Source organism: Cavia porcellus, unplaced genomic scaffold (assembly GCF_034190915.1).
Source record: "Cavia porcellus strain 051 isolate PalLab524CR breed Dunkin Hartley unplaced genomic scaffold, mCavPor4.1 scaffold_4, whole genome shotgun sequence".
Classification (NCBI taxonomy): domain Eukaryota; kingdom Metazoa; phylum Chordata; class Mammalia; order Rodentia; family Caviidae; genus Cavia; species Cavia porcellus.
The window spans coordinates 47,579,596-47,591,676 of record NW_026947487.1 but is presented as its reverse complement, the minus strand read 5'-3'; the positions used below and the strand labels follow the sequence as shown (position 1 = coordinate 47,591,676).

The 12,081-nt window shown below is 37.6% G+C and overlaps 1 protein-coding gene across 3 annotated transcripts in view; it reads right to left on the bottom strand.

The window, feature by feature from the left end:
• Window positions 1–12,081, bottom strand: part of Tpp2 (tripeptidyl peptidase 2) — a 62,708-nt gene that overhangs the window by 40,739 nt on the left and 9,888 nt on the right. For all 3 annotated transcript variants that reach the window (XM_013141414.3, XM_013141413.3, XM_003477588.5), the window contains exons 3-5: window positions 8,082–8,177; window positions 4,907–5,011; window positions 1,903–2,027 (exon numbers count right to left, since the gene is read on the bottom strand). In XM_013141414.3, coding sequence (XP_012996868.1) covers window positions 1,903–2,027; window positions 4,907–5,011; window positions 8,082–8,177 — 326 coding nt within the window. The remainder of the gene's footprint in view (window positions 1–1,902; window positions 2,028–4,906; window positions 5,012–8,081; window positions 8,178–12,081) is intronic.

The window sequence follows — 12,081 nt, the reverse complement described above, 5'->3', positions numbered from 1 at the left end:
AGAGACATTGGGATTTTTAAGATTCTCATTAAAACTTAGGTCAAAGTTCTACAGGACACACTATGTTATGCAAAAAAGTTAAAATCTTGTTTTATCCCAAAGCATAATTCTGTTGTATCTTTCACTGGTTATAATAACTTTTTCTACAACATTCCTCTGAAGTTTCAGATTTTATTTCATTTAATGTTTGATTTAATTCCATTTTATTACAAAAGTTAATCAACATCAGAATAGCTCTCAATGAACTACTACAAGTGAATTACTTTGCAGAGTCCTGAGAATCTGCAGGAAACATTTTAAATGAAACGGCTGTAGCCTCACTGCCCAACTACTGCTAACGCTGTAAGTCTTTCTGTAGAACACTCAGCTTTGTGTTTAGCATTTAACCTTGCCTCTTCTCTCACACTAACTCAAAAAGGTTTATCAATGGGGTACCTAATGGTACCACTGGGGGTTCATAAATGGGGGTAAACAAAGGGTATCAATGGAAGGTTACCAATGGGGTAACTACAGCATTATATCAAGTGGTGAATTTATTAAGATTTATAAAATACATATTTGAACCACTTTTCCTTATTATAAAGATTGTGATCAAAACTCTCTAGAAATCTTTTGGGAAAAAATTTCAACATGTATACCCACACATGCAAAAATACTCAAAAAATGCATTAGTAATTCATATCATCTGGGTGGACTGGAACAAGCATATTTAAATATTTTATTAACACTTCAGTCCCAAATAGAGCACAGATTTCTCATTAAATTGAAGATCGGATATAATCAAAATCAGGGATGCAGTGGTACTTGCAAAAGTGGCAGGAAAGCCCTCCTTTGGACATGATGCACTGGAAAGGACAGTAAGTCAGCAGGTATGGCACATTCTGTACGTGCCACATCTCAGGAAGCCTTTACATATGAGCAGGCACAGAAGGCTCTTGATTTACTCTTGATATCAAGCCTCAAGGAAGAGACCCTGGTTTTTTGCAACAGCCCCACAAACACATATAACTAAGTATCTATGTTAAGAATATATTTGTTTTTTGTTTTAAATTGGTACCGAGGATCGAACTCACAACCCTGTGCTTGCGAAACAGGTGTTTATGCCACTGAGCTAAATCCCCAGCCCCACATATTTCTATTTTCATGAAGACAGTAATTTGAGAAACATGAGCCAGCTCCAAGAGACACATCTGCGGGGTATGCTCTCTACTTCCCAGATGCTGGGATGTGTACATGTAACTCACATCATTAGTTTTAGAAACAGAAACAGAATAGCTCACACTTACTGAGCGTGTTCTATGTCCAGAAATGCTGAATGTAATGTTCATCAAACACATTTAAGAACTTTAATCATCCTAAACAAAAGACTAGGAACAGGCCTACAGAGGTAGTAGAGGTAGAATTCCAAGGCTATGGAGCTACGATTCCAACTCACAGACTGAGCTCTATGGATCACTGTATTACACTGCCTAATTTAAACTGGTTACTCTGTCTGTATTTAAAATATTTTCACCCACTCTCCTCTTTTGGCTTTAAAAAACTCATAGTAAATGCTGTGTAATGTTTTCCTATAGTTACTTTCCAACTGTCCAGCTTCAATTTGGAATATCTTCACCTATACCAGTGATCATACTGCTACCACTGGTTAATGAAATAAGCAACAGTTAATTCAAAGTTTCTTTAAAATAAATATATGTCATGTTTACTGTAAAAACAAAAAATACCCCAATATTAACTACCAAGAAGTTGAAAGACTTGTCCAAAACTACCAAAAGCTGACTTGGGTCTCATCATGTCCCTGAGGAATAAAGAAGAACCCTATACCGCTCTGAAGATTTAATGCGCTTTACAGAAGGGAAATCATGTGAAATGAAGGAGATCTACAAAGTGCATGAACTGTACCTCCAGGCTTCACCATCATGCCATACTATGCAGTCATACACAGGGCCAGGGTCACTGTATTTTTTCTCAAAAGAATTTAGCAATTCCACTTGACTCTGAAGCTCTTCCTTGATTAGTTTATTTGCCTAATCAATTAGAAAACAGATTAATATTAGTACATTTTGGACTTATACACTGTATTACTGTATGCACAGATAGTCTGGTAACCTATAGTAAAATGTTACACCATGGAAAAATGTAAAGAAAATCTGTATCTATGCAATGTGTAGTTTAGGTCAATAAGCAGGTACTAATTAATAAATTAAATATTTAAAAAAATTTTTTAATCAATCTGTCATTCCATCTGCTATAGGAAATCCTGTGTACATGCAGGTGATAATAACGTAGTCAGGACTTGTTAGTCACATACATGTAACCTATGTAACTCACTTAGAAAAAGAATTCTAAAATAAAATTTCTACACCTTCACTGTTTAAAGTATCAGGGTCTTTCCTATCTCACATACAGTATACTTTCTAAGAATCCAAACAAATAATAAAAACTACGAATCATGTTATCGCTTTAAAAATTTTTCTATGTTTAATATACAGATTTATAAGGCAAGCTAAACTGTATTTCAGCTCTGTGGCCATGGGTACAGTGAATACTTTAAAATACATTACATAGAAACTAGATGACAACTGGCATTATTATGTGTGACCCTATCCAAACATGACTCAAAACTACAATATCAAAAGATATATATCCAAATAATTAGGATACTATAGGCTAAAATAAAGCATAAACTGGGAGAATGAAAGCATATAAAAACTAAAATTCAGGGGCGGGGATTTAGCTTAGTGGCATAAGTACCTGCCTTGAAAGCAGGCAGTCGTGGGTTCAATCCCTGGTACCGATAAAAAGGAAAAAGACCAAAAAAAAAAAAAAAAAAACCTGAAATTCAGGCAAATACATTAAACTCCATAAAAAACATACAGTTAGATTAAGAAAACTATAAATAAAAAAATACCTCAACTCACTATGTAATTACTCTATGAAGATAATAGCAGGGGCCAACAAATAATAGCACGGGGGTCAAACCCACCCAGACAGGGCTGCGTCATGAGGGTTTACTGGAACACAGTTAGGCTGTGTCACAAGCACACTTACACACTGCCTATGTCTGCATGACAGAGAGTGCTGGGAATGTGTCCTAGGTGATCACTTAGGAAGCTCCACCTCTAGTCAGGAGCATTTACCCTGTAAAGGTCAGTTTGCTTTGTATAAACAGTGGCTATCAGGACTGTCCCAAAGCCGTGCAGTGTAGATGCAATCCCCAGGACTAGATGTATTCCTGCCACTGCTAGCTACTAAGTAACTAGGGAATGAAGCCAAAATCCTCAATTATGTTTTGGAGCTCCCTAGGTAATTTGGTAATAAGCATCCCAGCATCCCAGCATCTGGGGAAAAAAGAGAGCATACTATACTTGAAAACAAGGAACATGCTGAATTATGTCACTAAGAAAAAAATGTCTGAGACCTCATATAAAAAGAAAGGACCATACATGATAGCGGGCTGAATCACGTGAAATCACTGCTCGCTATTCACTTTGATATATGAAAATGGCAAGTTTATGTTCTGACCTAAGTTTAGCGATTATATACAGTATTAATTGTTCTGTATTCACCTAAATATTCCTAGTAAATAAAACTTCAATTTTCATGTTTCAAAAATTGTTATGTTTAATTTTTGAATATATCCAACATTTACTCCTTAAAAGCAACAATCAATTTGGTAGGTAGAAGGTAAAAAAGTGGATAATGACATTTAGAACCTTCTTTTACAAAGTCAGTTGTATGCATGTAGTATTTGAAATTCTACATTTAATGTGCCTAATGATGAAAAGTTAAATGTTGATTTAATAGAAAATTATACAGCTGTTAAATAGATATACATAGGCCAGAGGTCCCCCAATTCAGCCACACATTAATTAAATCTCCTACAAAGCTTTGAAATATCTGCCTTCCTCACAAGCCCTGAATTTAATTCTTCTCCAGGACACAAACACTGGCTGTTTTAAAAGCTCTTCATGTGATTTCAATAGAAGCCAAGATAGAAAATCACGAATATGATTCCATTTTTTGCTTTGTTTTGTTTTAAAGAAAAGGTACATGTATGGAGTAAAAGAACCATTCAACAGGGCAAGCACCAAGCTGTGGTGACGACCCCTGGGGAGCAGCATTATGAAGGCTTCTCAACTGCTACTTTACCCACGGTGGTGTCCCAAGTTGTCACAGCCAGAGGTACTTTCATAACAGACATTATTTTCATTTTATAAATTGATTCTAAAAACAATGGGCAAGGATGCTGAGGAAAGGATACTGTGATGTATCTCTTGAGGAATATAAACTAGTACATCACTTTATAACCCATCAAAAAGACACGCCCAAGAACATTTAAAATTACATTGTGTTCAAAAGTTAAAAGGTGAAATAAAGCAAGCAGCAATCTGCAAACCGAATAAATGATAGTGTACCCAGGAAAGACTATCACAGGACAATGGAAGTGAATGCCAGCTCCCCATGACATAGATAAATATCACAACATGATAAGTAAAATAAGCTCTGCATAAAAGATGTTATCTTGTACTATTTCATTTTTCAAATTTCAAAGGAGAAAAAAGATCATTATATTCTGTTAGAAGTGGCTGCCTTTGTGGAAAGGAAAAAGAGCAGTAACTGGCAAGAGAGAGGGTCTGGTGGCTTCTGTGAGAGAATTCACCACTATTCACTTACAAACTTTCACTTACATTTATTATATGCTAACTAGGATGCTTTAAAACAGGGAGAAATACACATGCAAGTTTCCTTCAGCGTAACAACAGAGGAAACTGGTAAAAATTACTATACTGAGAAGAAAGTTGAGAACAAAGAAAACCTGTGAAAGCTCAGCCTCCTCACTCCTTAAGATGTCTAAGCAACCTGGCTCTGAGGCAAAGTCTAAATAAAAGTAACTAGCACCAACTTGGGATGAGCCGTTGTTGGCAACATCGAATTCTTCCTGTTTTCTGCAGGCTTCTGCAAGGGCCACTCTGTGAACAGGATCCCAGATTTTTTCCTTTCGCTCTTTCTGCAAAAACAAAAACACAATCTACAATTAAGCTGATAAATAGTCTGTTAAATCTTGAACAGTCATTATATGTGGACCCAAAGATTTAAAAAAATCATTTCTAAGGAAGTTAATAAATGAAGTTATTAACTTCTATGGAAGTTAATAAAGTAATGGATACATTATTAACAATGAATTTATTAGAATGGCTTTTTTTATTTTAAAAAGATAAAAATAACAAAACAGCTTCAAAACAAGTGAGAACAGTTACAATCATTTATACAGTGTGTACTGTTATCTTCTATGTAGCTATTTGAGTACAAGATAAAGCCGTGACACTTTGTCCAAACAATATTAGAGCAAACCTTTCTTTTCAATGAACCAAGATAAACTAGCTGTGTACTACACTATATTGTGTATACATATATTTTTTTCTTTTTCCCTTCCTTCCTTTCCTCTGTAACAGCTTGTCTAATCTTCTGAACAGTTTTTTCCTCAATTTACATAACCTAGTGTACATTTGGGATCTTATTTGCTCATTTAATTTCTCACATTAGTGAGACAATCTCAGGTTTACACATGCGGGTTTGATTTATTTCACTTATGAGTATGGCAAGGGAAATACTACAAAGAATCAACAAATGGGACCTTGCCTTATTAAAAAAACTTTTGCACAACAAAAGAATCAACAGAGTGAAAAGATATCCCATAGAGTAGAAACAAATTATAGCTAGTTGTCCCTCAGACAAAGGACTTAGAACCAGAACATACAAAGAACTGAAAAAAAGTAGGCCCCCCAAATTCAAAGACCCAATCCAAAAATGGGCATTTGAGATGAACGCACACTTCTCAGACTAAGAAATACAAATAGCAAATAAATACATGAAAAACTGTTCAACATTATTGGTTATATGAGATGCAAATTAAAATAACACTGAGATTTCATCTCACCCCAAAAATAATCAACCAATAACAAATGCTGACAGGACTGTTGGGAAAAAGGAATACTTGTTCACTGTTAGTAGGAGTGCAGACTGGAACAACCACTGTGGAAATCAGTGTGGAGATTCCTTAAAAAGTTAGGCATAGAGGTCCCAATCAACCCAGGTATTCCCCTTCTTGGAAATCAGTGTGGAGATTCCTTAACAGCTAGGATTAGAGTCTCATTTAATCCAGCTATTCCCCTTCTGGGAATTCCCAAAAGAATTAAAAACACCATACCACAGCGATATATGTGTACCCATGTTTATAGCAGCACAATTTGTAACAGCTACATCTTGGAAACAACCCAAATGCCCTTTGACTGAGGAATGGAAGAAAAGGCATGTTATTTTTAAAAAAAAATTTTTTTTTTTGGTCTTTTTCATTTTTATTGGTACCAGGGATCGAACTCACGACCACACACTTGCAAGGCAGGTGCTTATGCCACTGAGCTAAATCCCCAACCCAAAGGCATGTTATTTTTATGCAATAGGAGTACTACTCAGCCATAAAGAAGGACAAACTCAAGGCGTTTACAGGTAAATGAATGTGACTCAAGATCACACAATGAGAGTTTAAGAGAATAAATTTGCCAAGACACACCAAAATGTAATTTTATAACCCTATCCTCCAATTTAAATCTTCCCCTTCTTCAGCAACTTAGAGGCCACATCACAAAACTGAATTTGAATTCCCACTCATTTAAGGTAAGAAATTACTGCCTCTCAGGCCCGTACGACCTAAGTAAGTATAGGCAGGGGCTGACTGGCGGGGTACTGCAGCCACACCGATGGAGGGAGGCTTCCCTGTGTCCGTCCTCCTGGGCTTTTCTTCCCAGGCTCTTTCACTGGACAGCACTATCTTACTGAAATTGGCCTCCAGTATCTTTAACCTACAGCACCTCCCCACAGAAGTGTCAGTTAAAAGTATCCTTTCCAGAAAAATAACTTGACTTGGCAAAACTAAAGGATAGGTTCACTTCAACTAACCACTGTATATTTGCATGTTACTTTTTACTTCATCAAAATGATCAGATTTAACATAAAAGTACCACACTCTCTCTGAATTTTTGCCTAAAATAAAATTGTACTCAATCAAAGTTCAACCAAAGCACTGAGTAACTGCTAGGTCACAGATCCGCTGGGAAGCGTCTAACAGTGCCATGATGTGGTAATACTGGTGAAAGTCTTACTCATCAGGATCAGCTCCGAGGAATGCCCTTGTTTTAAGAGGAAATTCTGGGCTGCTATCAACTGGCAGGGTCACAGCGGTCCTTTACACCTGCACTGTCCAGTGCGGCAGTCACTAGCCACCTACTATTTAAATTCTGAAATAGTACAGAAAATGAAAATCCCAGTTCCTCAGACAAACCAGTCAAATTTCAAGTCTCACCAGTCGCTGGAGGCTCCTGGATGGACAGAGCAGGAGGTCATCGTCTCAGGAGGTCCCAAGGAACCGCTGTGCTCAAAAGCAGCCCCACCCCACCCTACCCCGCAGCATCTTCCCGCTCAGACTTGTTACATACTGCAGACTGCAGGTGTGATTAGTTCTTTCCTCAACACTGACTGACTAACTGGAAGAAGAAGGCTCCCAAACAGTAAGGAAATAAGGCAAATTATGGAAACCACAGGAACAGAAATAACTAAAGCGGTCTGGAATTTGAATCGACTGTGTCTAACCTTTTCAAGTAAAAACGTCCTCCAAAATCCATTGAAATCTGTCCAGCATCTCCCAGAAAAACAAAAATACACAAAAATTTGAAGTGATTTCAGTGTATCCAGGTTCCCTTATTCTATCCATGCATCCAAGATTAAAAATGATGCTTTAGCTGGGGATTTACCTCAGTGGCTCAACTGCTTGCCTGCTAAGTGCAAAGTCATGAGTTTGATCCCCGGTACCAAAGCAAGCAAACAAATAAACAAACAAAAACCCCAATACTTTAAATGGATAACATTCCACTGAGCAGAATCTTTACAGAGTCATTTTTCAAAATCTACACAGCGCCCCCCCCTCCGAATAAGTTACAGAGTTGATGAGAATTTTTTTCCCCTTTGGTAGGAATAAAATCTGAGAAAGATACATATGTCATCCATACTGGGTTATATATTACCTGTATCCTTTCTTTGAGAGCTTTGGGATAGAAATCATAGCCATTTTTTATGCCAATGTGATATTTGCCTGAAGGATTTGTCCAGCTTCCAGGAATCTACAGAAAAAAAAAAATAAATTGTTCACTCACTAATTGCTTTGCAATGCCAACGACACACACCAAGGGAAGACATATTTCACATCTATGTTTAGACAGCATTCATTGGGTCAGCAAGCTGACACACTAGAGAAAAATTCTTAATATTCTAAGCAGTCACTATCTCTATAGCTCTTTTTCACATCTAGAAATAAGCTGTTTCCACCAGAATTCCTTTCATTTACACAATACTTCAAGTGTTTTTAAAATGCACTACTTCATTAAACACAAAGGTTATTACTAGTGGTTAGACATCGCTGACACCTGATGTCTTCCTTTATCGCAGTTCCAGAGCATCAAATAGTGCAGAGGTGGCTGGCTCATCAATCCTCACTTGTGCAGGATCCTTAATCCAATTCATTTATGCATCACTCATCCAAGTATTTCTCTGGTAGAAAACTTCTGGGTGAAATTTTCTCACAGTTTATTTTAAATATATGAAAACAATCATTAAAGGCATATCTGTCATGATTTCTGAATCAACTAGATGTCTACAGAAGTTGCAAATACATTGACCTATAAACCAATACTTTTTATTCCCAACTTATCAACTTGCTTTAGAGAATATTCTTTAATATTCTGACACCAAGCGTGTCACATAAAAAAGACAATAAAAAAAGTTCTGCAATAACAACAAATAAAGTAGTCACTGGCAAGTATCTCACTACACACATGTAACCCGCCGTGGCTAGTGAAATGTATCACCATGAAAACCATACAACAGACGTTAATTCCTATTTATGTTTAATTATGAGAAAAAAGCCCGCAGGGTCCATGGAATTAGATACATCAAATTATAATCATGTATTTTGCTTAATGTGAAGGCAAAATAGTTATAAAATTAGCCACACACATACACAAAAATCAGAGAATATGTTATAATCATGATTATGCTATCTAACCTTAGCCAAAAGGCAATTATGGAATATGTTATTTTATATACTGTTATGGATTAAGAACTGGTGGTCAACTTAATGCCAGCTATACTGAATCAGCATGGTGCTGAGCGAAGATGCTCCACCTGAGGAAAGTTGCCAGCATAAATAGGTGGAGAAGGAGAAGGACAGTATTAATGCATTATTGCACTGAGGCACTGTGGGTTCTCCTATGAGTTGCTGTTTGAGCCATTGGTTCTCCTGGAGAAGCACTGGGCCTCACATCCAGCACTGCTTCCTGGCTTCAGAGGGGAAGACGTGTGCCGCTTAGTCTCCAGGATGGACTTGTCACGCTGGCTTCCTGGCATGTACCCAACTGTGCTTGTCATTGGAGAGCTCGGGGCCTCCATGTCACTGAAGATGGCTGTGGTGCCTTTCAGGACAGCCCTGGTCTTTGTTGTGAGTGTGGCTTTGCAGCTCCACCACAGAACCCTCATACCACCAGCACAGCTCCTCCACCCCGCTGGCATGGACTTTCTGGCTTCCACCACTGACCTTTGGGCCTTCCCAGCACGGATCCGTAAGAGACTGGCTTGAATCCTTGTGGGCTCTGGACCTCTACTTGGGACTCGTGGGAGGCACTGTCATGAGCTCTAGGTTTTTCTTTGGACTCATATAGGACATTGCTGTGGAATTTAGGCCCTTGACTAAATATTCTATGTTTTTGGTGTTGCAGATAGATTTGCTGCATTTAATTGTGTTAACTTCTGGTTACCATACAATATAAAAATATTATAAACTCCATGTCCTGATTCTAATTGTTCTCTGCACAACCTCTGACTATAACACTAGCGTATTCTACATAACTGAAATTATTTTTTGGTCCCTTTAAGAACCAAAGCTTGCATTTTGACATCTTTAAAATGATTCAAATTACTTAGCACAATGCAGTAAGACTGATTTTCATATGGCATACATAACTTCCTTAATTAACAATTATACCTCACTCCTCTGGTTCTCTTAGAGATGGTAACTAATGAAGCATCTTTGCTCCATTGCTCAATGGGCACAGTCATCTCCAGTGCTACTTATCATGCAGCAAATCCTTGTCGAGGTTTTTTTTGGCTCAAATGGTTTTGGCCTTGCCAGTCTCCTGGCACACGCACACCATTTTCTCTGGCTACTGCTGCATCTAAATACTGTGCTAAATCTGCCACATCCCTCAGTTCGCCTACATTATCCTTTGTTTCTAAATTTCAGGCCAGCTTTTGAGGATTTGAAGAAAAATACTTTAACTTAATTGTAGTAAGATCTTTCTAAAATGCTACTAAAATTAGAATAAGGGATGGAGGAAATCATCCAAAAATCAAACAGGTAAAGAGAACAGAAAATGAAACTTGAGAACACAAACACAATTTGAAAGGTACAAAGAAGAAACTGAAAATCAGTGGGGATATCATGAAGTATTAATACACGGTGTCCGGACACTGCCTGGGTCTTTTTATAGAAAAAAAGAAACAAGGCCTTTGTCTGCACATCCTCACAGGGATTGGACTTAGGATCCCCTGGCCCTCCCTTAACTTGGAATATGTCTTGGTGTCATTACTCTCCCCGTGGGTTGCAGTGGAGGTGGCAGATTGGAATTAATTTGCTGGGATTCCAATGATGTCTCAATGGGATTACAATATAACTTTCTGGATTGTGAGGAAAACTAGAAAAAGGATTACAATACTTGGATGACTGTATACAATATTTGGGATTACAATACAGGTGATCACTTCCAGTCTGAGGCCAGCCTGGGCCTGCACAGCGACTTCAAGGCCACTGAAGTCACTGGAACTACATAACAAGATGCTGTTTCAAGAAAATTACAAAAAAACCAAACAAACAAACAAACAAAAAAACACAAGACTACTATTTCAAATTGAGTGTACATTTGATTTCTGTCAAATTCTAAAGACAAATCTAAGAATAACTGAAACTTTTTAGACATATAGGAGAATGTCTTCATGATAATGAGGTCATGAACTTAAGAGATATCTGAAGTAAAAAACATTCAACTGGGTACAGGAATGTCTATTCGTTAAGATACATTGGGCAGAAAGTGAAAACACAAGTAGAAAATGGAAGAGACCCTCAACAGACAAAATGAAAGGTGGATAAACACTAACAGACTAGTACAAAAACAACCAAAAATTCAGTAGCATAAAACAAAACAAAACAAATAAAAAAACCAAAGGCAAATGAACTTTAATCTGCATAAAGAGAAAGCTGAAAAGGTTGAGTATATGAAAATGTATCCAGTCCCACTAGTAATCCAGAAAATGCAAATTAAAAGCAGAATGTGATAATCTAGATTGTAGCACATTTTAGAAATTAGGCAATCTAAAAATGCCAAGTGTTTGAAGGGTAAAACTGTTTGGCATGACCTAGTGACCTTGTATCTGCATGACTTAGCAATTCCACTTAGACAAGTCTCACACACACACAGAGATATATGATACATGTATATGAGATATATGGTATACATATCTATAAGACGTATAATAATATGTTCTTGAAAATAATACTACATCACAGTGAACCCTACCACCAAAAAAATCAGAAACCAATAAAGAGCGGTAAATTCAAATACTGTACTATTCTGGTGCCTGGCTAATCCAGAGTCTGAGAGGATGGTCACTGCTATGGTTAATACATTGTGTCAACCTGGGAAGTCTAGAAGCTTTAAGTAACTTTCAGCTTAACATTCTGGGGTGGAGACATGTCCTTTATCTCTCTAGGACATTGTCCACTGTGTCAATCTGAGAAGGTGAGAAGTGATTCAGCAGGGGACCAAGGTCCTTACTTTGTAAACATCCTCAGCCTATGAAAGAGGAGGACACAGAGACATGTGAGCTATAATCACTGGAGATGCGGAGGTACACAGCCAGCACACAATATAAGGGAGGGAGAGTCGAGCCCCCGTCTTTTGCCCTTTTCACAGCCAC